Source organism: Cervus canadensis, chromosome 3 (genome assembly GCF_019320065.1).
Source record: "Cervus canadensis isolate Bull #8, Minnesota chromosome 3, ASM1932006v1, whole genome shotgun sequence".
In the NCBI taxonomy this organism is placed as follows: Eukaryota; Metazoa; Chordata; class Mammalia; order Artiodactyla; family Cervidae; genus Cervus; species Cervus canadensis.
This window is the reverse complement of record NC_057388.1, coordinates 6,529,899-6,557,626: the sequence shown is the minus strand read 5'-3', so window position 1 is coordinate 6,557,626 and position 27,728 is coordinate 6,529,899. Positions and strand designations below refer to the sequence as shown.

The window sequence follows — 27,728 nt, the reverse complement described above, 5'->3', positions numbered from 1 at the left end:
CCTAAACAGGCCCCAGGCCAGTGAGACTGGGATGTGGAATTTGATTGTGGTCCTCACTGTCTTTATTTTGGCATTTACAAACCCATCCCTCCATTGATGCTTTCAAATTGTGGTGCTGGAGAAGACTCTTGAAAGTCCCTTGGACTGTAAGGAGATCAAACCAGTCAATTCTAAAGGAAATCAACCCTGAATACTCATTGGAGGGACTGATGCTGAAGCTGAAGCTCCAATACCTTGGCCACCTGATGCGAAGAGCCAACTCATTAGAAAAGACCTGGATGCTGGGAAAGATTGAAGGCAGGAGGAGAAGGGAACAACAGAGGATGAGATGATAGGATGACATCACCAACTCAACGGGCATGAGTTTGAGCAACCTCCGGGAGTTGGTTGGTGATGGACAGGGAGGCCTGGTATGCTGCAGTTCATGGGGTCACAAAGAGTCAGACACAACTGAGCAATTGAACAATGTCTCCAGTGCAAAGGATAGTGTTTGCTGTGTGTAGGGCTGTGGGCCAGGAGAGTGGGAGCCCCCAACCTGCAGATGCATTCTGTTTACAGCCGTCTCTGAGGCGAAGACAGAATCTGCTGACATAATGCATGTAGGGTGGATGTGAGTAGCATGGTGTTGAACAGACTAGTTTTTGGAGCAGTTTTATGTTCACAGCAGTGGAGCAGAAGGTACCAAGGTTTCCCATACATCCTCTATACCACCTCCCCGCCCAACAGCGTGTCCCTCCATGATTAGTGTCCTAGGGCAGTTTTAATAAACCTGAAGCTTCTAGTAGTATTTTAGGAAGGTCAGACTGCCCATGTGAGATGGGCAATTTCTTTCCATCGAGCCTGCCGAGTTCCTCTAGGAGGGTTTCCTTTGTTTCTCTTGTCAAGAGGGTCCCGAGTGTCATTTCCTCGGGTGCTTGAGCTCAGATGCCTTCATCTTACACAGCATTAAGAGGATGAAAAGATCAAGTCCAGAGTGGGGATAAGGACTTGACATTCATGTTCTAGTTATTTATTTTTACTCTTTGAGAACAACTTCTAAGAACAAAGAACCCCCAGGCAGTCTTTGCCCATCATGTTTCAGTCATCCCACCCTTGCCCTTCAGAGCAAAAGGATCTGATTCATCAACGTGAGTTTTCACTCAGCTCACTGCCCATCTCCGGAGCAGCCATCAAGCAGCAAGGATTCCTGTTTCCTTGGCTTGGTGATCTGGATGTTCCTGCAGATGGTAGAGCCCTCACTTTGCTCACCCCCTCACTGTGGGCTCCTCCTGTTCACATTCTGGCTGGAGAGTCACAGGAGGGGCGCCTTGTCTCTTTGCTCCTCACTGCCGGGTGCTGGGGGTCCATCCGTCACACTGTGACCAGATCTTTGATCGTCCAGGTCACGTGGTGTCTGCCAGGCGTTTCCCCTGGAAGTTGTTTCCTGTTTCTATCATTATTGCTTATTTTTGGGGGATGTGCCTTGAGATTCTTCAAATTCCCATTCTTTCTTCACTCCACTTTCCCCACTGGTTTTAGCCCTTTTCCGTGTTCCTTGTGGCTGAGACATCTGCCAAGGGGACAATTTCCTAACCCCAGCGTGGATTCTACATTTTTAAATTGACATTAGCACAAGGAAGCACTTTATCTTCACCCTGTCTCTTGATATCCATAGTGACGCATGGCTTCCTATCTTGTTCAGTGAGCTACAATTCACTGTTGTAATTATTTACTTGGAATACACATCAGATTTAGCCGGTGGACCCCACTGGGCTGATCCGTGTCTTGTAACACGTTCCCCCATCTTTGAGCTCCAGATCCTATTGTAATTCCCAGGAGCTAGAATCATCCTGTCTCCCAGGAGCCTGGCTGCTGGATGCAGTCATGGTCGTGAGGCAGCTGCTCCCTCGGATGCCTTCCTGGTGGGGTTTCAGGCTCCGTACTCACTCCATCTCTCAATATATACTGAGAACCACTCGGAACCTCCAGAGCCATTGTATCCCTGGAACCCTGGAGCAGGTGATGCCTTCATGGAAGCAGAGATCGCAGTGATGAGCTCTGAAGACAGAGGAAGGGGCTGCGAGCCAAACAGTCCACTAGGAGCTGAAAAAGTCAGCAGAGGGCCTCCTTCCTCAGCACCTGCACAGGCAACCCAGCCCTGCAATGTCCTGATCTTAGTCCTTGGGTCCATTTTAGATTCTGACCTTCAGGAATATAAGGTGGAGGATGTGCGTTGTCCTAAGCCCTGTGTTTGTGACAATTTGTTATATCAGCAATTGTGAACGCATTCAAGTTCTTTAAAATAATGGAAGTCCTCCTGTGTGCACGGTGTGACCTGGCAGGGGGCAGCCCTGCCCAGAATCCCATGCCTGGAGAGGATTGGCCAGTGACTGTCTTATTCTTTATCATTTAAACCATCTCCTGATTTTATCTTCCATTTTTTGGAAAAAAAATCTCTGTGGGGAAGCTGAAAGACGCAGCTTATGTTACATTGGCCAAAGTTTGGGAATTCTTCCTCTGCTCACGTTCCTGCAGTGGTGCCGCCCTTGTCTCGCAGAGCTTGGTCAGTTTCATGAGTTTCTGCGGCGTCCAGGCAGAAGGCGTCTTGCCCTGGCCGTCTCCAGGGTGCAGTCCATCAAGCTGGCACTTTCAGCGCAGGTCAGGTCTGGGGTCTAGCTGGGCTTGACGAGGGCGCAGGCTCAGCCCTGCGGTCTGAGCATTGATGGCCCGGTTGACATTGAGGTGATCTGGGACCATTATGGAAGTTAGATCCGGCAGCTCTTCTCAACTGCCAAAACACAAATCCCGGAATGAAGCCTCTGCAACACCTGACCTTCTGTTCCTTTAGAGGTGCCATAGGCTTTGTACTTAAATCCATATTTTTGTTAAATTGTCAATTGTTTTCACACTGTTTACTGTCCCTGATGTTTTATTTGGTCATTTCTTTCTTCTCAGTTTTATCGACATATAACATTGTATTAGTTTAAAGAGCACAACATTAAATGATTTGATTTATGTATATATTGGGAAATGATCACCATTATAAATTTAGTTATATCCATTGCCTTACATAATTGTATTTTTTTTTGTTATGAGAAATGAAAGAAATTATTCTCTCAGCTACTTTGAAATGTACAGTGCAGTATTGTCAAGTGCAGTCACCCTGCTGTACTTCATCGCCCCAGGATGCTGAGACTAGTCCATACGGTGCTGAGTTCTGTGTTGTGCTGATCTGTCCGGTGGTCTGTGAGCTTCTGAGAGCAGGGCCTCTGCCTTTATTCTGTTTTCTCCTCCCAAGTACACAGGTGCACATACACACACACTGCCTTGCTAGGAAAGGAGAAAGAGGAAAACTTAAAAGCGTAGATGAAGATGATTGTCAAGACTCCTTTTTGTTATCAAGGTATGTTTTGTATAATTCACAATTACAGTTTAAAATCCTATTAAAATTCCCATTAAAATGAGGTACAAAGGAAGTCTTTGCTCAGTGAATGAATCTCGAGTCGCACTATTTCTGCTGTTTCTAATTTCATTCTTGGTAAATGCACCAGGTGAATGCTGGTTTCATTGGGCCTCGGTGCTCTCCTCTTAGGGGGATGACCGTGTTGATCTCATTGGGTCAACTTAATAATTAAATGATGTGACACGTTGCAGGCACCCAGCTGTCCTTATTCCTCCTCCCATCACTCTTGGGGTCAGATATCACGAGCTTCCCATGTGGCTGGCATTGCCTTCCCAGCTTTACCTGCAAACGCATTCACTCTTTGCAACACTTCTGTTTTTTGTATCTTATCATTAATACCGTTTATTAGATGAGGCAGCGAAGCTGGGGTGGTGAATACTTCTTCAGGGTGACACGTGGCACTGAGTTGCTCTTCTCTTATTATTAAGTTATTGTTTCCACCTGTAGTAACTGTGAGGTCTGCAGCTCTTCCTTGGGGTCTTACTGGGAATCAGCAAGGGGTTATCTTACCAATAAAAGCAACCTCATCAGATCAAACGTAATGACACCTCATGGCTCATCACCAATTCGGAGGACTCAGAATCCTCTCAGCAGGAGTCTGCCCAAACTAATTCATCATGTGTACTGAGAAGGCGGGTCTCTCCCCGGTTGCCAGCTGCTTCTCCCCCGGCGCCCTCTCCCCATCTTCTCCTAGGGGCCACGGGCTCCTAGGAAGGCCTAGGGTCAGTCAGTGCCTCTGTGCTCGGACCCCGAAATAAACTCAGGATGGAAGTGCTGTTTGCAGAGTCCAGGGGGGGTGGGACTTGGAATCGCTGTGGGAACCCAGCTGGTGGGGAGGCTGCAGGGGGGCTGAGGTCAGGACCCCAGGGCTTTGCAGCCGTGGGCAGGGGCGAGGGGGCGTGTGTGTGTGGTGATGCCGCCGGGGGAGGGCAGCCCTGGGCAGTGCCTGGCTCAGCAATGGTCCCCGGGAGGGGCTGAGCCATGAGTGAGGAAACCCGCTGCCTGCTCCCGGGCCTGTGGCCGTCATGCACTGAGTTACTGTCACTCTGCCCTCTGGATGTGTGTGTCCTCTGTCTGCAGCGCAGGGCTGACCAGACCTTAGCTGGGCGTGGAGCCCCTGCCTCAGAGCCCAGCGCCTCTGCCCTCTCCAGATTGCCTCTCCCCTCACCCGCGAGGGTTGGCATCAGGGACACCTCCCTCCTCTGCACGCGGCCTGTCCCCTCCCCCCAGCAGTCACCCACAGACGCCTGTCCTCGCATGTCCCTGTCTCCAGCACGTGCTTTTGCACCTCGCTCATACTGATTTTGGGCCTAGTCCTTGGATTTAAAAAATTTTTTTTATTGAAATATAGTTGATTTTCAATGTTGTGTTAGTGTGAGGTGTATAGCAAAGTGATTCCTTTTTGTGTATGTATAGTAGTGTTAGTCACTCAGTTGTGTCCTGCTCTTTGTGATCCCATGGACTGTATCCCACCAGGTTCCTCTGTCCATAAGCATTCTCCAGGCAAAAATACTAGAGTGGGTTGACATGCCCTCCTCCAGGGGATCTTCCCAACACAGGGATCCAACCTAAGTCTCCTGCATTGCAGGCAGATTCTTTATTGTCTGAGCCACCAGGGAAACCCGTGAATGAAGTGGGTAGTCTGTTCCTTCTCCAGGGGATCTCCCTGACCCATGAATCAAACCGGGGTCTCCTACACTGCAGGCAGATTCTTTACCCGCTGCGCTACCAGGGAAGCCCATATATATATACACATATATGTATGTATATATGCATACATATATATTCTTTTTCAGATTCTTTTCCCTTATAGGTTATTACAAGATATTCAGTATAGTTCCTTGTGCTACATAGTCGGTCTTTGTTGGTTATCTAGTTCTTTTATAGTAGTGTGTATATAAGTTCATTCCAAACTCCTAGTTTATCCCTCCCTCCTTCCCTGTTTGGTAACCATAGCTCTGTTTCCTATGTCTGTGAGCCTGTTTCTCTTTTGTAAATAAGATCAGCTGTGTCATATTTTAGATAGCACATATGAGCAATGTTTATGATGTTTTTCTTTTTTCTGCCTTTCTTCACTTAATATGATCATCTCTGTGTCCATCCATGTTGCTGCAAATGGCATTATTTCACTATTTTTATGGCTGAGTAACATTCCATTGTAAATATGCACCACGTTGTCCTTATCCATTCCTCTGTTGATGGACATTTAGGTTGCTTCCATGACCGGGCTATTGTAAAGTGTTGCAATGAACATTGGGGTGCATCTGTCTTTTTGAGTTATGTTTTTCTCCAGATATGTGCCTAGGACTGGGATTGCTGGGTCATGTGGTCGCTCTATTTTTAGTTTTGTAAGGAACCTCCATGCTGTTCTTCATAGGGAATGCTCTATATTCTGGCCAGCAGTGTGGGAGGGCTCCCTTTTCTCCATACCCTCTGCAGCATTTGTTGTTTGTGGACTTTGATGACAGCCGCAGCCCTTCGGTTTGAACAGTGAGGCAGGGCCTCAGCGTCCAGCACTAACCAATTACTGACTTCAAGCCAGTTTGTAGGACAAAGCTGTTTAGGTAGCGTGAGGTCCCCGCGCCTGTGGAGAAGACGGTGTGGTGGGGACTGTCGCACGTGGTCCCACCCACTCTGGATCGGTGTGCGGCTCACGACTTTGTGGCCTGGTTCTTCCTGAGTTTCTCAGATGCTGGACAGTGATTCACAAACCACAGTTGAGTTGGATGCCCTGTGCGGTAAGCCTCACATGCCCTGCCCACTCCTGCCTGGCAGCTTGGCCAGAACCGAGGTGTCCTGAGCTTCAGACTGGTTTCACTCACCTTTCTGTCCTGCGGGCAGGACCAGGTGGCCTTAGAGTTCTGTCCTTTAACTGAACAACCAAATCAAGTATGGTGGCTGTTTGGTGACTATTGTCATAATGACCCAGTTGGGTAATTGAGGCAGAAGAGGTACAATGTGGAAAGGAACATAAAATAATGTGAAGCTCTTTTCCATTTTTAAAAAGGTGTTTCTGCATCTTCTGCAAGATTCCAAGAAGCAACCTGATGCTGCCCTGAGCTTGGAGTCGGCACCCCCAGAGCCTGGTCCTGGTCACTGTAAGTCAGGGGGTTTCTTTGCGTTTCTACTGGGTTGGGGGGGTGGGGGGGCGTGAGGTGAGGCCCCCATCCTTACCGCCACCTTGTTTTAACAAAGTAAGTCAGGAAGAGAAAGACCAATACCATATACTAACGCATATATATGGTATCTGGTACCGACAGTCCTAGGTGCAGGGCAGCAATGGAGACACAGACGTAAAGAACAGACTTTTGGATTCAGTGGGAGAAGGAGAGGGTGGGATGATTTGAGAGAATAGCATTGAAACATATGTATCACCATGGGTAAAATCGATAATCAGTGCAAGCTTGATGTATGATGCAGGGCACCCGAAGCTGGTGCTCTGTGATAACCTGGACGGATGGGGTGGGGAGGGTGGTGGGGGGGGGGTTCAGGAGAGAGAGTTCACGTGTATGCCTGTGGCTGATTGGTACTGGTATATGGAAAAAACCATCACAATATTGTAAAGTAATTGTCCTCCCATTAAATAAATTTAAGAAAAGTTGAAGAGGAGGAGATTAAGCAGAGTGAGGGGTGTAATTGGATGGAGGCAGAAAGCTTGGTGTTTTTCCTTGACTTGAATCAAACATCTGTGTGTTTGTGGGACAGCTCTACATTTCTTCAGAACTCTATCTTAGAAGCAATGTCTTAGTACAGAAAATAAGGGTAACAGAATCAGTCCATTTTGTTTTCCTGCCTCACGAACAAGCCAGTCCAGCTTCATTCTCAATGTGCGCCTTACATGCAGGGACTTTGCCAGGACGGGTTTACATGCAGAAAAATCCAAATGTGAGCCTTGCTCCCTGGAGCCTCTGTCCACGTGGGACTGAAGTGTGTTCTTAGGTTTCACGTGCAGATCTGCGTGCACAGGCGTCAGCTCTGGAGCAGAACCTGGGTGTGTGACTGGGCCTCGGTGAGGCCAGTTCCTGCCCGATTTGTGCACAGTGCCCCAGAAAGGAGGACACAGCTGGGCTGGAGAGGCCTGGAGGATGACAGACCTCAGTCTTCCTCAGAGACTCCAGGCACATAGACCCTCAAATAACTGACCAGAACTAAGCACTTCCGGATGTTGACAACAGATGTTTGGTAGACTGCATTCTCACAAGCAGCGTGTGATTTCCCATCGGCCCTGCTTCCTTTTCAGCTCTTGGTACTGTCAGGTTTAAAAATTATCTATTTTAGGCATCATAATTGGTTTGTAGGGGTCTCTCATTGTGGTTTTAATTTGCTTTTCCCTAATGATTAATGATGTCGGGTGTATCTTATTCTAACAGCTCTATTGAGATAATAATTTACACGCCACACAATTTGTCCATTTAACACAGTTCAGCAGCTTGTAGTTTATTCATAGAGTTGTGGATCCCTTGCCCCCATCAAGTTCAAAGCAAGTTGCATTGCCACAGGAGGAAACCTCTCGTCAGCTTACCTGTCTCCCCCCTGACCCCTGTTGCTCCAGTCGTAGGTGAGCTGTCCTCTGCCGTCTGTCTCCCCCCGACGACCCCCATGTGCCCCAGTCATAGCTGAGCTGTCCTCTGCCGTCTGTCTCCCCCCAACGACCCCCATGTGCCCCAGTATGAGCTTGAGCTGTCCTACTGCCGCTGTCTCCCCCCCCCCAGACCCCCATGTGCCCCAGTCATACTGAGCTTGTCCCCTCTCTGTCTGTCTCCCCACCCCCATGTGCCCCCAGTCATAGCTGGGGCTGTCCTCTGCCGTCTGTCTCCCCCCGACCACCGTTGCCCCCAAGTCGTAGCTGAGCTGTCCTGCTGCGTCTGTCTCCCCCCGACCCCCCGTTGCCCAGTCATAGCTGAGGCTGTCCTCTGCCGTCTGTCTCCCCCCGACCCCCGTTGCCCCAGTCGTAGCTGAGCTGTCCTCTGCCGTCTGTCTCCCCCCGACGACCCCCATGTGCTCCAGTCGTAGCTGAGCTGTCCTCTGTCGTCTGTCTCCCCCCGACGACCCCCATGTGCCCCAGTCGTAGCTGAGCTGTCCTCTGCCGTCTGTCTCCCCCCGACCCCCGTTGCCCCAGTCATAGCTGAGCTGTCCTCTGCCGTCTGTCTCCCCCCGACCCCCATGTGCCCCAGTTGTAGCTGAGCTGTCCTCTGCCGTCTGTCTCCCCCCGACCCCCATGTGCCCCAGTCGTAGCTGAGCTGTCCTCTGCCGTCTGTCTCTGCGTGCGCGTCTGCTCCGGACGCTCGTGCAAGTGGAGCCCACGGCACGTGCATGTCTGTGTCTGGCGTCTTTTATCGGCCTGATGTTTTCCGGGGACCACGTGCTGGTCTGCCAGTGCTGCACTCCTTTGGTGGCCAGATCATGTTCATTGTCCAGATGCACCAAAATTGGTTTGTTCTTTCAGCAGCTAATGATCTTTCGGGTTTTTTCCCATTTTTGGCTATTACGAAGATGCTGCTGTGGGCATCTGTGTATGAGTTATCTGTGGACATACATTCTCTCTTGGGTGTGCATCTAGGAGTGAGATCACTGGTTAGCCATGTGAGGAACTGGCAGACTATGAACTTCCTCCAGTCTCCAGAAACAGGTACCTCACTTCCTCTTGAGCCCCCTTGGTGACATCTGTAAAGTTCAGGTTTCAGGCTGTCTGTCTAAAGAAGTTTACTTCACTCAGTATTATAATCTCTAGGTCCATCCATGTTGAGGCAAATAGCATTATTCCATTCTTTTTAGTGGTTGAGTAGTATTCCATGGTATGTAAGTACCACGTCTTTACCCATTCATCTGTCAATGGACGTTTAGGTTGTCTCCATGTCTTGGCTATTGTGAATAGGCTGCAGGGAACACAGGGGTGCGTGCATCTTTTTGAACTACAGTTTTGTTCAAAATATGCTCAGGAGTGGGATTGGTAGATCATATGGTAGCTCTGTTTTTAGTTTTAAAAGGAACCTCTGTGCTGTTCGCCATAGTGGTTGCACCAATTTACATTCCCATCAACAGTGTAAGAGGGTTCCCTTTTCAACAGTCTCTACAGTATTTATTATTTGTAGATTTTTTTGATGATGGCCATTCTGATTAGTGTGAGGTGATACCTCATTGTACTTTTGATTTACATTTCTCCAATAATTAATGATAATTGGCATCTTTTCATGTACTCTTGGCCATTTGTATGTTGTTTTTTTTGCAGAAATGTCTTCTTAGATCTGCCCAGTTTTTTGATTGGATTGTTTTTTTTATATTGAGTTGCATGAGCTGTTTATAAATTTGGGGGACTAATCCCTTGTCACTCACATCTTTTACAAATATTTTCTCCCATTCTGTGGTTGTTTTTTTGCTTTTCTTATGGTTTTCTTTGCTGTGCAAAAGCTTTTAAGATTAATTAGGTCCCGTTGATTATTTTTATTTTTATTTCCGTTACTCTAGGAGATGCCTCGGAAAAAATATTGCTGTAATTTGTGTCAAAGCGTGTTCTGCCTATGTTTCCTCTAAGAATCCACTCTTATATTTAGGTCTTTAATCCATTTTGAGTTTATTTTTGTGTATGGTGTTAAAGAATGTTCTACTTTCATTTTTTACGTGCTTTTCCAGTATCATTTATAGTTTTCCCAGTAAGATTTATTGAAGATACTGTCTTTCCTCCATTGTATAGTCTTGCCTTCTTGGTCATAGATGTGTGACCATAGGTATGTGGGTTTATTTCTCGGTTTGCTGACCTATTCCATTGATCTGTATTTCTTTTTTTGTGCCTGTGCCATACTGTCTTGATGACTGCAGCTTTATAGTATAGTTTGAAGTCAGGGAGCCCAGTTCCTCCAACTCTATCTTTTTCAAGATTGCTTTGGCTGTTCAGTGTCGTTTATGTCTCCATACAGATTTTAAGATTTTTTGTTCTAGCTCTATGGAAAATGCCATTGGTAGTTTGATAAGGATTGTATTGAATCTGTAAATTTTGTTGGTTAATGTAGTCATTTTGATAGTATTGATTATTCCAATCCAAGAACATCATGTATCTTTCCATTTGTCTGTGTTATCTTTGACTTCTTTCATCAGTGCCTTATAGTTCTCTGAGTGCAGGTCTTTTCCCTCCTTGAGCCTGTGAACCTGTGAAGTCGCTCAGTCGTGTCTGACTCTTTGCGACCCCATGGACTGTAGCCTACCAAGCTCCTCAGTCCATGGAATTTTCCAGGCAAGAGTACTGGAGTGGGTTGCCATTTCCTTCTCCAGGGGATCTTCCCAACCCAGGGATTGAACCTGGGTCTCCCGCACTACAGGCAGACGCTTTAACGACTGAGCCACCAGGGAAGCCCCTATAGGTAACTTTATTCATAGGTATTTATTCTTTTTGAGATAATGGTAATTTGGATTGTTTCCTTGACTTCTCTTTCTGAATTTTTGTTTTTAGCATCTAAATGCCGCAGACTTCTATGTATTAATTTTGTATCCTGCAATATTACCATATTCATTGATTAGCTCTAGTAGTTTTCTGGTAGTATCTTTAGGATTTTCTATATATAGTATTATGTCATTTGGAGACAGTGACAGTTTTGCTTCTTTTCCAATTTGGATTGGAATTTGGATTCCTTTTTTTCCTTTTGTTCTCTGATTGCTATGGCAAGGACTTAGAAAACTGTATGGAATAATAGAGGTGAGAGTGGACATCCTTGTCTTGTTACTAATCTTAGAGGAAATAAAGTTTTTAACCATTGAGTATATTGTTTGCCGTGAGTTTATCATATATGGCCTTTATTATGTTGAGGTATGTTCCCTCTATATAGGAAAACAATAGAATGGGAAAGACTAGAGATCTCTTCAAGAAAATTAGAGATATCAAGGGACATTTCATGCAAAGATGAGCTCAATAAAGGACAGAAATGGTATGGACCTAACAGAGGCAGAAGATATTAAAAAGTGGCAAGAATACACAGAAGAACTGTATAAAAAAGATCTTCACAACCCAGATAATCACGATGGTGTGATCACTCACCTAGAGCCAGACATCCTGGAATGTGAAGTCAAGTGGGCCTTAGGAAGCATCACTACGAACAACGCTAGTGGAGTTGATGGAATTCCAGTTGAGCTATTTCAAATCCTTAAAGATGATGCTGTGAAAGTGCTGCACTCAATATGCCAGCAAATTTGGAAAACTCAGCAGTGGCCACGGGACTGGAAAAGGTAAATTTTCATTCCAATCCCTAAGAAAGGCAATGCCAAAGAATGCTCAAACTACCACACAATTGCACTCATCTCACACGCTAGTAAAGTAATGCTCAAAATTCTCCAAGCCAGGCTTCAGCAATACGTGAACCGTGAACTTTCAGATGTTCAAGCTGGTTTTAGAAAAGGCAGAGGAACCAGAGATCAAATTGCCAACATCCATTGGATCATCGAAAGAGTGTTCCAGAAAAACATCTATTTCTGCTTTACTGAGTGTGCCAAAGCCTTTGACTGTGTGGATCACAATGAACTGTGGAAAATTCTGAAAGAGATGGGAATACCAGACTGCTTGACCTGCCTCTTGAGAAACCTGTATGCAGGTCAGAAAGCAACAGTTAGAACTGGATGTGGAACAACAAACTGGTTCCAAATAGGAAAAGGAGTACGTCAAGGCTGTATATTGTCACCCTGCTTATTTAACTTAAATGCAGAGTACATCATGAGAAATGCTGGGCTGGAGGAATCACAAGCTGGAATCAAGATTGCTGGGAGAAACATCAATAACCTCAGATATGCAGATGACACCACCCTTATGGCAGTAAGTGAAGAAGATCTAAAGAGTCTCTTGATGAAAGTGAAACAGGAGAGTGAAAAAGTTGGCTTAAAACTCAACATTCAGAAACCTAAGATCATGGCATCTGGTCCCTTCACTTCATGGCAAATAGATGGGGAAACAGTGGACACAGTGGCTGACTTCATTTTTTTGGACTCCAAAATCAGAGCAGATGGTGACTGCAGCCATGAAATTAAAAGATGCTTACTCCTTGGAAGGAAAGTTATGACCAACCCAGATAGCATATTAAAAAGCAGAGACTTTACTTTGTCAACAAAGGTCTGTCTAGGCAAGGCTATGGTTTTTCCAGTAGTCATGTATGGATGTGAGAATTAGACTGTAAAGAAAGCTGAATGCAAAAGAATTGATGCTTTTGAACTGTGGTGTTGGAGAAGACTCTTGAGAGTCCCTTGGACTGCAAGGAGATCCAGCCAGCCCATCCTAAAGGAGATCAGTCCTGGGTGTTCACTGGAATGACTGATGCTGAAGCTGAAACTCCAATACTTTGGCCACCTGATGCAAAGAGCTGACTCATTTGAAAAGACCCTGATGCTGGGAGGGATTGGGAGCAGGAGGAGAAGGGGACGACAGAGGATGAGATGGTTGGGTGGCATCACCAACTCAATGGACATGAGTTTGGGTAGAGTCCAGGAGTTGGTGATGGACAGGGAGGCCTGGCGTGCTGCAGTTCATGGGGTTGCAGTCTTGAACACGACTGAGCGACTGAACTGAATTGAACTGAGGTTCCCTCTATGCCTTACTTTCTGGAGATTTTTTAAAAAAATCATAAAGGAATATTTAATTTTGTCAAAAGGTTTTTATGCAACTGTTGAGGTGATCATATGGTTTTTTGTTTTTTTTTTTTAATTTTTTTATTAGTTGGAGGCTAATTACTTCACAACATTTCAGTGGGTTTTGTCATACATTGATATGAATCAGCCATAGATTTACACTTATTCCCCATCCCGATCCCCCCTCCATCTCCTCTCCACCCGATTCCTCTGGGCTTCCCAGTGCACCAGGCCGGAGCACTTGTCTCCTGCATCCCACCTGGGCTGGTGATCTGTTTCACCATAGATAGTATACATGCTGTTCTTTGAAATATCCCACCCTCACATTCTCCCACAAAGTTCAAAAGTCTGTTCTGTATTTCTGTGTCTCTTTTTCTGTTTTGCATATAGGGTTATCGTTATCACCTTTCTAAATTCCATATATATGTGTTAGTATGCTGTAATGTTCTTTATCTTTCTGGCTTACTTCACTCTGTATAATGGGCTCCAGCTTCATCCATCTCATTAGAACTGGTTCAAATGAATTCTTTTTGAGGTGAGTAAATTCCATGGTGTATATGGTTACCACGCTTCCTTTCCATCATCTGCTGCATGGGCATCTAGGTTGCTCCATGTCCCTGGCTTATTATAAACAGTGCTGCGAATGAACTTGGGGGCATTGTGTCTCTTTCAGATCTGGTTTCCTCAGTGTGTATGCCCAGAAGTGGGATTGCTGGGTCATATGGCAGTTCTATTTCCAGTTTTTTTAAGAAATCTCCACACTGTTCTCCATAGCGGCTGTACTAGTTTGCATTCCCACCAACAGTGTAAGGGGGTTCCCTTTTCTCCACACCCTCTCCAGCATTTATTGCTTGTAGACTTTTGGATAGCAGCCATCCTGACTGGCGTGTAATGGTACCTCATTGTGGTTTTGATTTGCATTTCTCTAATAATAAGTGATGTTGAGCATCTTTTCATGTGTTTGTTAGCCATCTGTATGTCTTCTTTGGAGAAATGTCTGTTTAGTTCTTTGGCCCATTTTTTGATTGGGTCATTTATTTTTCTGGAATTGAGCTGCAGGAGTTGCTTGTATATTTTTGAGATTAATCCTTTGTTTCTTCATTTGCTATTATTTTCTCCCAATCTGAGGGCTGTCTTTTCACCTTATTTATAGTTTCCTTTGTAGTGCAAAAGCTTTTAAGTTTCATTAGGTCCCATTTGTTTAGTTTTGCTTTTATTTCCAATATTCTGGGAGGTGGGTCATAGAGGATCTTGCTGTGATTTATGTCGGAGAGTGTTTTGCCTATGTTCTCCTCTAGGAGTTTATAGTTTCTGGTCTTACATTTAGATCTTTAATCCATTTTGAGTTTATTTTTGTGTATGGTGTTAGAAAGTGTTCTAGTTTCATTCTTTTACAAGTGGTTGACCAGTTTTCCCAGCACCACTTGTTAAAGAGGTTTTCTTTTTTCCATTGTATGTTCTTGCCTCCTTTGTCGAAGATAACACGGTGTCTCAGTAGGTGCGTGGATTATCTGGGCTTCTATTGCTGTTCGATTTTGGTAACCTATATTTCTGTCTTTGCCAGTATACCACCACATTCTTGATGACTTGTGGCTTTGTAGTAGAGTCTGAAGTAGGCGAGAGTGATTCCTCCAGTTCATTCTTTCTTTTTCGATTACTTTGCTATTCGAGGTTTTTGCTATTTCCATACAAATTGTGAAATTCTTTCGGTCTAGTTCTGTGAGATCATATGGTTTTATTCTTCAGTTTGTTAGTGTGGTGTATCATACTGATTTGCAGGTGTTGAAAAATCGTTGCATCCCTGGGATAAATCTCTCTTAATCATGGTGTGTGATCCTTTTAACGTGTTGTTGGATTTGGTTTGGTTGTATTTTGCTAAGGATTTTGAATCTATGTCCGTCAGTGGTATTCGCCTGTAATTTTCTTCTTTTGTGTCGTCTTTGTCTGAATCATGCCATCAGGGTGATGGTGGTCTCATAGAATGTGGGAGTGTTCCTCCCTCTGCAACTTTTTGGAATTGTTTTAAAAGGATAGGTGTTAACAGTTCTCTAAATGTTTGATAGAATTTACCTGTGAAGTCATTTGGTCCTGGGCTTTTGTTTGTTGGGAGTTTTAAAATCACAGTTTCAGTTTTATTCCTTGTGATTAGTCTGTTCATATTTTCTGTTTCTTCCTGGTTCAGTCTTGGGAGATTGTACTTTCTAAGAATTTGTCCATTTCTTTCATGTCCATTTTGTTGGCATATAGATGCTTATAATAGCTTCTTCTGGTCCTTTGTGTTTCTGTCCATATAACTTTTTTTTGCCTGTACCGTGTGGTACATGGGATCTTAGTTCCCCAATCAGGATTAAACCCACGTCCCCTGCATTCGAAGTGCAGAGTCTTAACCACTGGACTGCCCATAACTCCTCCTCTTCTGTTTCTAATTTTGTTGACTTGAGCCCTCTTCCCTTTTTTCTTGATGAGTCTAGCCTGAGGTTTACCAGTGTTGTTTATCTTTTCAGAGAGCTAGCTTTTAGTTTCATTGATCTTTCCTATTGTTTTCTTCATTTCTGTTTCACTTATTTCCACTCTGATCTTTTTGATTTCTTTCCCTCTACTGACTTTAGGTTTTGTTTGTCCTTTTCTCTCTAGTTTCCTCAGGCATAAGGTTAGGCTGTTTATTTTTGATTTTTCTTGCTTCCTGAGGTAAGATTGGATCGCTGTGAGCCTCCCTCTTAGAACTGCTTTTACTGCATCCCGTAGGTTTTGGATCATTGTGCTTTCGTTTTTGTGTGTCTCTAGATACTTTTTGATTTCCTTTTTGATTTTCTTTTAGTGATTCTTTGGTTGTTCAGTAGCACATTGTTTCACCTCTACATGTTTGTGTTTTTTAATAGATTTTTTTCCTTATGGTTGATTTCTGATTTCATGGTGTTGTGGTTGGAAAGGATGCTGGATGATTTCAGTTTTCTTAAAATTACCAAGGCTCAGCTTGTCACCCAGCATGGGGGTCAGTCCTGGAGAAGGCTCCATGGGCACTTGATAAGAATGTGTGTTCTGCTGCTTTTGATGGATGTTCTATAAGTATTAATTAAGTCATCTGGTCTAATGTGTCATTTAAGGCCTGTGTTTCCTTATTGATTTTCTGTCTGGGTGATCTGTCCATTGATTCAAGTGGCGTGTTAAAGTCCTCTACTATTATTGTGTTATTGTCTATTTCTCGCTTTGTACCTGTTAGTATATGTCTTATATATTGAGATGTCCTGTGTTGGGTACATATGTATTTACAGTTGTTATAACTTCCTGGATTGATTCATTGATCATTATGTAGTGTCTTTCTTTGGCTCTTGTAAGAGTATTTTAGTCTGCTTTGTCTGATGTGAGAATTGCTACTGCACCTTTCTTTTGATTTCCATTTCCTCCCTTTCAGTCTCTACGTGTCCCTAGATCTGAAGTGGGTTTCTTATAGACAGCATATATATGGGTCTTGTTTTTGTATCCATTCAATCAGTCTGTGTCTTTTGGTTGTAGCATTTAACCCATTTACATTTAAGGTATGTATCAATATGTATGTTCTTACTGACATTTTGTTAATTGCTTTGGGTTTGTTTTTGTAGGTCTTTTTTCTTCCCTTTCTGTTTTGTTCTCTTGTGATCTGATGCCTAATTTTAGTGTTGTCTTTGGATTGCTTTGTGTGTGTGTGTGTGTGTGCGCGCGTGCGTGCACGCATGTATGTTGGAGATTTTCAGTTTGCAGTTGCCATAAGGTTTTGATATAGCAGGCTATATATACACACAAGAGTGCTTTAAGTTACTGATCTTTTAGTTTCAAAGGCATTTCCAATATCCTACACTTGTAGTCTCCTCTGCTTACAATTGCTGGTTTTTACATCATATTTGTGTGCAGAATATCACTTCTTATCTCCCGGTCTCTGTAGGTCAGAAGTCTGGAGCCTCCCACGGCTGACGCAGAGGTGCCATCTGCTCTGCTTTCTTGTCTGGAACCCTGCTTGTGTGGCTCCTCTCCCAGCCTTTCTCAGCTTGTGGGTGGAAGTCGGGTCTCTGTGCTCGTAGGACTGGGCTCCACCGGGGCTGGCCGGCAGCCGGTGGGTCTGCTCTCGGTCCTGCGGGTCACCCTCGGGTCTTACATGTGGCTCTCACACAGCACGTGCGTTTCTTCTTCAGACTCAACAGGAAAATCTCTGTTTTGACTTTTTAACGGCAATCTTAATTAAACATGTGAAATTGTTACTTCTGCTGCTGTGTAGTCTGAGTGTAGGAGTGACAGCTATTACATTCAAGGTCTGTCCCTACAGTCAAGGGAAAAGGCCTGTAACCCTTTACAAAGGGTCAGCCTTTGGGTTCCTTTAGACTTATATTGTAACTGCCGAGCTTATTTCCATGTTGCTAGTTAATTTGGGCCTCTCTTCGTATTTATAGTGATTTGAATCTGTTCCGTAATCCTGTAATTGTTTACTTTTCCCATGAACCATTAATTTTAAAAATAGTATTTTACATGTGTTTTTGCTAGCAGAAACTGCATGTGTCTTACCATGAATGGCACAGTTCTTAGGCGCGCAGTTGGGTGAACGTCCCATGGTGCGCGCCCGTGCAGTCATCACCCAGGCTGGCCTTGGCTGGCCCTCATGTCCTCACCAGGGCAGACCTTTCCTCTGACAGTAGCGCTGTGACTTTCAAGTAGTTTTGCCTGTTTTCTTAACTTCATATGAGTGGAATAATACAATATGCACAAAATTATGTGTTTTTTCCTCTATGTTTTATCTCTGAGATTCATCTGTGTTATTGCCTGTGTAACTTCTGTGTGTTAATATTCCACTGTACATATCATAACTTGTCTCTGTTTCATATAAAATTTTTATTTTAGCTGAACATAGGCATTATTTTCTCTTTTCAGTACTAGAATGTTGCCTAAATGTTTAATTTCTGAGTCTTCACTTTTTTGTGTTACATTAGTTAAATGACTTTTATATATATGCACAGATTTAAAGAAAATATGATTATGCTCTCATAAACATTTTGTCATTGTTGAGAATTTAAGATAATTTACACTGAAAATGTATTGCCTACATATATATCCTCTTCATTCTGGCTATATGTCTCTTTTGATCCATGTTCTGAATTTGGGGAACATTATGAAAATCCATGTAAATATGTTAGAAATAGACATGCAAAAAAGCTAATGTTACTTGAAAAAGAGTTATATTTTAAATTTAAAGAGAATCCTGAGGAAAGAAAAATTATAGTGTTTTCCATTACCATTGTAAAATATGATATAAAAATGTAATCTTATTTATCATTGAAATTACAAATTATGGAACTGGAAAATACATCATTTGAAAATCTATTTAAGTGTTTCATTACTAAAAAAGAAGTGAGTCCAAGATGCATTAAAACAAGTTTGGTACCAGATTGCCTACATTTACCAATTTTATCATATTCTGCAAAATCCTCCTGTTCAGCTCAGCATGAGGCCTGTACCTAAATAAAATTTATGCTACTTCCTGGAAGTAATTTTATCAGAAAGCTAGATCAGGATTTCAGAGACTGTGTGTTGTCATGTCTTCTGGGTAAAATGCTTTAGTTACTATGTTTGTCTATTTTTGTTTGTTTGCGTGATCCACATTAGGGAAACATGATTTCCACTTACAGAAAGGTTCCTCTTCCTACGAATGCCGTGGAAACTTACTGTTGTCTTGGCTTCCTGAGCCTGGGGGCACCCCCCGCAGGTGCCCCTTCTTTCTATACACCCTGTGTCTTCAGAAACAGCCTCCAGTAACTCAGTTCTTATTTCTCTGAGAGCTTGATGAAGGCAGAATAAAATACAGAATATAGACTTAATCCCTGGAGCCCCAGTTGTGAAGCCCGAGTCCTGTGGTGAGGCAGGCGTGGGCACTGCCCCCACACAGAGGCACCCGGCGGGCATCAGACGCCGTGACACGCACTGAGCATGTCCCCGCGGCATGCTCGCAGCCAGCCTGGAGGCAGGCCCTCCCACCTGTCTGGGTGAGGAGGCCGAGGTTACAGTTACCCTGCCTGCCTGCCCGTCCTCAGCGGGTCCAGCAGGAAACACCCGTCCAGGCGCACGGCCTGCTGTTTCAGGCTCTTTGGAGCCTTTGTTTTTTGCAAAGGCTTTTCCAAGATCTAATATACCTATGTTTATTATAATACTTGATGTATACCTAGAGAACTGGATTCACTAGTTGACTTCCTGAAAAATTTACTGAGCGTACATCAAAATGCTGACCCAGAGAATTTCTTAAGATATTGAGCCCTGAGCTTCACCCCCAGATTCCCAGTTCAGTTGTTTAGGACGGGGGCCAAGGACCTGCATTTCTGATGAGCTCCCAGGCAATGCTGCTGCTCCAGGCCACACACCTTGAGTCCACTGGTTGGGTGGAATAGTTGGGCAATTCTACTTAGAATCACAAGTTTCAAGTCTGTTGGCTCTTTCTGCTGCTTTCTAGCAGGGCATTGGTGTTGGGGACTGAATGATGAATGATGGAAGAAAGTGAAAGTGTTAGTCGCTCAGTTGTGTCCAGCTCTTTGTGACTCTATGGACTGTAGCCTACCAGGCTCCTCTGTCCATGGGATTCTCCAGGCAAGAATCCTGGAATGGGTTGCCATGCTCTCCCCCAGGGGAGCTTCCTGACCCAAGGATTGAACCCAGGTCTCCCACATTGCAGGCATATTCTTTATTGTCTGAGGCACAGGAACTCAATGCTGTCTGTTAAAGCACTGGTTCCAGCACCTCAGCAGGTGAGTGTGTTTGGAGGCAGGGTCTTTAAAAAATCATTTTTTTTTGGAATGCAGTTTCTTTTTTTTAAAAAATTATTTATTTTAATTGGAGGCTAATTACTTTACAATATTGTAGTGGGTTTTGCCATACATTGATATGAGTCAGCCATGGGTGTACAAGTGTTCCCCATCCTGAACCCCCCTCCCACCTCCCTCCCCATCCCATCCCTCTGGGTCATCCCAGTGCACCAGGCCCGAGCACTTGACTCATGCATCCAATCTGGACTGGTGATCCGCCCTCCTGTGGCTCTGGCCTCCCCCTCGCCTTCACATATGATAATATACATGTTTTAATGCTATTCTCTCAAATCATCCCACCCTTGCCTTCTCCCACAGAGTCCAAAAGTCTGTTCTTTACATCAGTATCTCTTATGCTGTCTTGCATATAGGGTCATCATTACCGTCTTTCTAAATTCCATATATATGTGTTAGTTTACTTTATTGGTGTTTTTCTTTCTGACTTACTTCACTCTGTATAATAGGCTCCAGTTTCATCCACCTCATTAGAACTGATTCAGATGTATTCTTTTTAATGGCAGAGTAGTATTCCATTGTGTATATGTACCATGGCTTTCTTATCCATTTGTCTGCCGATGGACATCTAGGTTGCTATCATGTCCTAGCTGTTATAAACAGTGCTGCGATGAATATTGGGGTGTATGTGTCTCTTTCATTTCTGTTTGCCTCAGTGTGTATGCCCAGCAGTGGGATTGCTGAGTCAAATGGCAATTTTATTTCCAGTTTTTTAAGGAATCTCCACACTGTTCTCCATAGTGGCTGTACTAGTTTGCATTCCCACCAACAGTGTAAGAGGGTTCCCTTTTCTCCACACCCTCTCCAGCATTTATTGCTTGTAGACTTTTGGATAGCAGCCATCCTGACCGGCGTGTAATGGTACCTTATTGTGGTTCTGATTTGCATTTCTCTGATAATGAGTGATGTTGAGCATCTTTTCATGTGTTTGTTAGCCATCTGTATGTCTTCTTTGGAGAAATGTCTGTTTAGTTCTCTGGCCCATTTTTTGATTGGGTCGTTTGTTTTTCTGGAATTACTCTGCAGGAGTTGCTTATATATTTTTGAGATTAATTCTTTGTCATTTGCTTCGTTTGCTATTATTTTCTCCCATTCTGAAGGCTTTTTTACCTTACTTATAGTTTCCTTTGTAGTGCAAAAGCTTTTAAGTTTCATTAGGTCCCATTTGTTTATTTTTGCTTTTATTTCCATTACTCTGGGAGGTGGGTCATAGAGGATCCTGCTGTGATTTATGTTGGAGAGTGTTTTGCCTATGTTTTCCTGTAGGAGTTTTGTAGTTTCTGGTTTTATGTTAGATCTTTAATCCATTTTGAGTTTTTTTTTTTTTTTTTTTGTGTGTGTGTGTGTATGGTGTTAGAAAGTGTTCTAGTTTCATTCTTTTACAGGTGGTTGACCAGTTTTCCCAGCACCACTTGTTAAAGAGGTTGTCTTTTCTCCATTGTATAGTCTTGCCTCCTTTGTCAAAGATAAGGTGTCCATAGGTGCGTTAAGCGAGGTTACAGGAATGGGTACTAAGCCCGTGTGACCCGTCTCCTTAGGGAAGGAGGTTTGGACATAAAGGGACAGCAGGGAGCATGCCCGACTGGGAGGAGCCGTGTGAGGACCCCATCCACTGGCCTGGGAGGGAGGCCTCAGGGGCAGACAGCAGCCCTGCTGGCCCCCGATCCTGGACCTCCAGTCTCGAGGCCAGGCTACACATTTCTGTAGCTGAACCCACCAGGACTGCCTTCTTTGAAAGGCCTTCAGAGCAACCGGTGCAGCCGAACAGCGCGAGGTGTCTCCTTGCTGTGCTCTTCACACGGGACACGAAGGTGGGGTTGCAGGGTCCAGCCCCGCAGCTCAGCCGCAGCCTTGGTGACCGTGACCTTCTGCGTGCCTGAACCCGCTGACCCCAGGGCATGGTGGGCAGCCTCTGCACCCAGGCCTCTCGTCTCTCCTGAGTGGGCACATCCCTGCAACGTCCAGTCCTTCACAGGTTTGACCAGGCTGAGTTCTCTTTACTCACTTGCACCACGTTCACTTTCTTCCGAGAGGCTCCGGAACGCCTCTGGGCTGTGCAGTGGCGGCAGGGGGTGTGGATGCTCCGTGACGGACTCTTGGCCGTCCAGCTCGCCTCCCTGGGCTCCCACGGTCCGGTGAGAATTCAGCGCTGGAAGTTCGGCCCTCCTGTGGCTCTGGCCTCCCCCTCGCCTTCTCTGCCACAGAGAGCGCGGACCTCTGCCCCCAGCCACTGCCCCTGCCTGCTCCACCCCTTCTTCCCTTGTCTCCTCCCAGGAGAGAGGGTCCCCCTTCCTTGGTGAGCACAGGTCCTCTGCCCAGGACAGGAGCCTGCCACCTTCTGAGCAGAAGTCCTTTCCTCTGTCTTTCAGTCTCCCATCTCCCAAGTCTCTCCCATCAGGACTTACAGAGGCTCGTGGCTCTGTAAGGGAAGCGTGGCTTCCTTTGGGAAACCAAGTGGCGCATGACAGCAGAACCTTTCTCCAAAGCCCCTGCCCATCGCAGACCTGCCCGCCTCCCAGCTCCTTGCAGGGCTCCCCCCACACACGGACGATGAGATGCCCTCATATCCCCCCGCTGTGCCCGCACCACTCACCCAGGATTTGCTCTGATTCCCCAGTGGCCGCTGCTCGCTCTGAAAGCGTCACTCCTGACTGATGAGCAGCGTTCAGCCCTGACTCTGTGCACGAAACCCTCTTTCCTGGAACTTGGTGATATCGTACGTCCACAGGCTCCACGCCCTGCTCCAGAAGCCCGGCCTCTCCTCTTTGCACTCCTCTCTGAGCACCACTCTGCCCACGGCTGTCTCTTCCTGGCCGGCGGGGGCAGTGTCTGTGCTGCTGGTCGCTGTAGCTCTTGAGGAATCTCTGGTGACCGCCGCCCCCCCACAAGCTGGGGCTGTGACCACCTGCTGGCAGCTCCATCCAGGAGCCTCTCAGCCCCTTCCTCTCCGTGTGGTCCAGCCCAGCTCGTGATTCCCACCTGTCAGTCTTCCACCCTTCAGAGGACATCATCTCTCTCCGCTTGGTTTACATGACACTCCCTCCAAATCCCACCCATCCACCCCCCACTGTAGCCAGAGGCATTGAAGTATTTGATTACAAATTTCCTACTCAAAGTTTTCCGTTTTTTGGCACCCAGATTCTGCCCACAGACCTGGTTGATCCATAGCTGGGGCTGCCTCCCGGTGTCTGTGCTGCAGCCAGCCCGGGTCCCTTCCATTTCTTGAGCTGATGGGGCTCTGTCTGGCCCCTGGGACCTTCACCCTGGCCCTTCTCCTGCCCCCAAGACCCCTCCCCTCCCTGCGTCTCTGAGCACATCCCAGCTTCGGCTGGTCCAGTTGTTTCTCATTTTTATTGCTAAATAATATTCCATTATAAATATGTATATATAAAACATGTGTACAGGGTTCTGACTTTTCCACATTCTTGCCAAAAGTTTCTACACAGCCAAGGAAACAACAGAATGAAAAGGCAGCCTGCAGAATGAAAGAAAATATTTGCAAACTATGTACCTGTTAGAGGTTAATCTCCAAAACACATAAGGAACTCCCGCAGTCAGTAACAAAGAAACAGGTAACTTGATTTAAAAACGGGCAGAGGACCTGTACTATTTCCAGAGGAGACATACAGATGGACAACAGTTAAATGAAGCAAGTCTCAAAATCACTAACCATCAGGAAAATGCAAATCAAAACCACAAAGGCAATCACCTTGTATGTGTTAGGTTGGCTATTTTATATATATTTTATTTATTATATATATTTTGTTTATATATATTATATTTATTATATATATATAATATATTTATATTATATATTTTATAATATATATTATATAATTTATATATTGTATAAATTTATATATTTATATGATATATTTATACATATTGTATATTTACATAATATATATTATATTTATATATTATATATTATATATATATAAAGCAGGTATTTTATATATATAAAGCAGGTAAAGTGGCAGATTTTTACACCTGAGTTCCACAAATTTTGGGCTTCCCTGATAGCTAAGTTGGTAAAGAATCTGCCTGCAATGCAGGAGATCCCAGTTCGATTCCTGGGTTGGGAAGATCCCCTGGAGAATGGATAGGCTACCCACTCCAGTATTCTTGGGCTTCCTTTGTGACTCAGCTGGTAAAGAATCTGCCTGCAATGTGGGAGACCTGGGTTCAATCCCTGGGTTGGAAAGATCCTCTGGAGAAGGGAAAGGCTACCCACTCCAGTATTCTGGCCTGGTGAATTCCATGGACTATACAGTCCATGGGGTTGCAAAGAGTTGGATGCGACTTTCACTTTCCACAAATTTTGACATTTGCTTTTTTAAGCATGCACCCCAGTTTCCTTTGATTTAGGTGGTCTGTGGTTACTGCTATAAAAGCACCCTTTAAGAATCTGTTTAAAGCAAACTTGATGTGAAACTTCATAAATCCATCTAATAGTGAATATAGGAAACAAGTGTTTTCCCCCTGTAAGGCTTTGCTGTTCCTTTTCTTAAAGAAGCCGTATTTCCACCCCCTGCCGGCCTTGTGAGATATGAGATTGCATTGATACTCTGATAACTCTGGTTGCCGGCATCACTTTACCTAAACTTCTTTCTTCCCCCTTGGTTTAATACTCTGTGCTTCGTCTGTAATTACTGCTTTTGTGATGACGGGAAGCAGTTTCAGCGGTGAGTAATCGGAAGGCTCTGCGGCCTCTCCTGTGGTTTTTGAGATCATCCTGTTGACTCCCGTCCTACCGGGAGGCCAGTATTCTCCGCCTCTTCATTGAGCTGTTGCAGATTCTGTGTGTCTCCTGGGGCTTGGCCTTGACATTAGATGCGGAGCTTTCTTCTCTTCTTTGTCCACATTTCCTCAAACTTCAAATGCTGCCTTCTCTGTAAGAGGTGGGGGGGTTTGTGTCTGCTGCTGCTTACACCTGCCAGAGAAGGTCTGTGTGCCAAGTTCGCTAAAATCAGCAGAGAGCTACTGGCGGGGTGCTTTGCGGAAAACAGTCTGCCAAAATAAAAATGGGATTGAAATAGACTTAGGTGGGATAAATGCTGGTGGCAGGTGCCAGAAAGCAGCAGCGTTGGTCACAGGGGACTCAGGAAGCAGGGAAAGTGTGTGGAGCTGGCATGCAGATCAGAACTGCCAGAGCAAGCTCCCGAGGCTGGTGATAAGTGCGCTCAGTCGTGTCTGACCCATTGCGACCCTGTGGACTGTAGGCCGCCAGGCTCCTCTGTCCGTGGGATTTCCCAGCCAAGAATATTGGAGTGGGTTGCCATTTTCTACGCCAGGGAGTTCTCCTGACTAAGGGAGTGAACCCACGTCTCTTGAGTCTCCTCCATTGGCAGGTGGATTCTTTATCACAGGCGCCACCTGGGAAGCTTGGTGATGAATAGTTACCATCCTCATTTCCTGAACTTCCTGAACTGGAATCTCATCTTGTGAAATATCTGATGGAGAATGTGTTTTACTTCTCTGAAGTGTAGTCATTGCCTCAAAAGTCATGATGGACCAACTTGGGTAAATCAAACAGGAGAGCTCTGGGCACCTTTGGGGGCCCGTCAGTCTTCAGGAATCTGAGGAGAGATGTGCCCTGGATGCTTCCCGCCTCCTCCACACACTCCCCCTTGCTGGAGTGGGTGGAGATTGAGTTGGGCATCCTGAACTGGTACCTGGGTTTCCTCCGCCCTGATGGTTGCAGCTCCCTTGGGGTATCTGAACACCGCAGAGTCGTGTCCTGCTTTGTCACCGGTTTCAGCGTTGTTGTTTATGTTGATTAAAGTCAGATTGAGATGGAGCCACCGCTGGTGGCTTGAGGACAGCTTTACATGAGGTGCACTAGGCATGACTTTGACAACCAAGAAGGTACGGGGCCTGGGGAAATGCACAGGGGTGGTTTCTCAAGGAGGGAGAAGGGCCTGGTTGGCAGTGGGGGAGCCACAGCCCAGTGAGTTAGAAATAGATGGGGACACTGGATCCAGCATCTGGTCACTGTCCACCCATCCCTTCATCCATCCAGCCCATGCAGAACAGTGCCCAAGATGAGGGCCAGGGCTGAGGTCGAGATGGGGATGCAGTGGAAAGTGTCCCCAGTCCTCTTTCCTAATCATGTGTTGGAACTCTGGAGGGGGCTCAGGTTTGAACACCCAAGAGTGAGGCCCTTTAGGTGCTTCTGGAGGACCTGACTTTGGTGCACTTAGGACAAAACCCACATCCTGAGCTTGTGACTCGCCCAGTTGGTGTTTGTAGCTCGTGGCAGAGCCGGGAGGCACCCTGGTTCTCTGAGGTCAAGTCACTTGTTTTTTCAAGGTAGGTTTAAACAAAGGGTTTTCAGCAACCTTTACATTATTTAAAAAAAAATATGGCTAGGTGTAAGGGGTGACCCTATGCCAAAATAAAATGCTAATTTGATTCTTTTAACCTTTTGGTTATCACAGTCATGGTGGTGGTTTTAAATTTTACTAAAGTACAGTTGATTTACAGTGTTGCGAAAGTTTCTCCTGGACAGCACGGTGACTCAGTTACACAGATATGTACATTCTTTCTCATGTTGTTTTCCATTATGGTTTATCCCAGGAGAGTGAATGTAGTCCCCTGTGCTATACGGTAGAGCCTTGTTGTTCGTCCATCCTACATCTAACAGCTTGCGTCCGCTGTTCCCAGGCTCCCACTCCTTCCCTCCCTCACCCCCCACCCCTTGGCAACCAAAAGTCTGATCTCCATGTCCGAGTCTGTTTCAGTTTCGTTAATAACTTCATTTGTTTCATATGTTAGATTCCGCATGTAAGTGACTTCATACAGTGTTCCTCTTTGTCCGACTTACTTCACTTCACGGCCTCTGGGTCCATCCACGTTGCTGCAGTTGGCATTGTTTCATCCTTTTTTATGACTGAGTAATATCCCACTGTATGTACCACATCTTTATCTATTCCTCTGTTGAGGGACATTTAGGTTGCTTTCACGTCCTGGCTATTGTAAATAGTGCAGAGAATATTGGTGTGCATGAAGCCTTTCATACTGTGCGTTTCTCTGCATATATGTCCAGGAGTGGGATTGCTGGTCATATGGTAGCTCTATTCTTAGTTTTTAAAGGAACCTCCATACTGTTCTCCATAGTATGGGAACCAGTTTCGTTCCCACAAGCAATGTGGGAGGGTTCCCTTGTCTCCACACCCTCTCCAGCATTTATTGTTTGTAGACTTCTTGATGATGGCCCTTCTGACGGGTGTAATTGTAATTTTGATTTGCGTTTGTCTAACATTTAACGATGTTGAACATCTTTTCACCAGTCATAGTGCTTTTTAAAGAACCAAATCAAGGAAATATACCTGTACAGAAACTGGAACGTTCAGTGGCTTGTCATGTAGAAAATTATTCTATCACGTATTTTTTTCTTTTTTTAAAGAAAAATCATGTCTAAGAAAATAGTATGGTTATTACAAGAAACGAACAGGTAAAGTGCTATAAATATTGGGTAAAATAGAGTTGTGAAATTATTTTCAAAACAGTTTAGATAAAATAGATTCTATTTGTTAGCTTTTTAAAGAATTCAACTTAATATTACATTTGCTTTATAAAAGAATAGTTAACAAAAGTTACAGTAACTTATGTTGTTTTACATTTTACATATTTTTATATTACCATGTTTAACATTTAAGAAGTTAAGGTATTTTGGGTTTTATGTCATATTAATAAGCCAACAATGTGTCATGAAAGTTTCCTTTTATATTTTTTCCGCATTCTTTTTTCAATTTCCTCTCTTTTCTCTTTTTCTCTCTTTCCCACCCCTGTTGCCCACTTTCCTTCCTTTCTTTTTTTTTTTTTTTTTTTTTTTTTTTTTTTTTTTTTTTTTT

At 44.8% G+C, this 27,728-nt stretch overlaps 1 protein-coding gene, 1 long non-coding RNA gene and 1 other non-coding gene across 4 annotated transcripts in view; 1 reads left to right on the top strand and 2 right to left on the bottom strand.

Annotated features, from left to right (window-relative positions):
- The window catches only part of ABCA13 (ATP binding cassette subfamily A member 13), a 417,355-nt gene that overhangs the window by 216,655 nt on the left and 172,972 nt on the right, over positions 1-27,728 (top strand). Inside the window, exons 43-45 of one of the 2 annotated variants that reach the window (XM_043462544.1) lie at positions 6,450-6,512; positions 7,552-7,576; positions 13,151-13,179. In XM_043462544.1, the coding sequence (XP_043318479.1) occupies positions 6,450-6,512; positions 7,552-7,576; positions 13,151-13,179 (117 nt within the window). Of the gene's footprint in view, positions 1-6,449; positions 6,541-7,551; positions 7,577-13,150; positions 13,180-27,728 lie in introns of both variants that reach the window. The other variant, XM_043462545.1, reaches the window with a different exon arrangement.
- On the bottom strand, positions 10,715-10,786 carry TRNAY-GUA. The gene has a single exon. It is a non-coding gene; the product is annotated as a tRNA-Tyr (tRNA).
- Positions 16,548-27,728, bottom strand: part of LOC122438061 — an 11,982-nt gene continuing 801 nt past the window's right edge. Inside the window, exon 2 of the long non-coding RNA XR_006268437.1 lies at positions 16,548-16,650. This is a non-coding gene — a long non-coding RNA (uncharacterized LOC122438061). The remainder of the gene's footprint in view (positions 16,651-27,728) is intronic.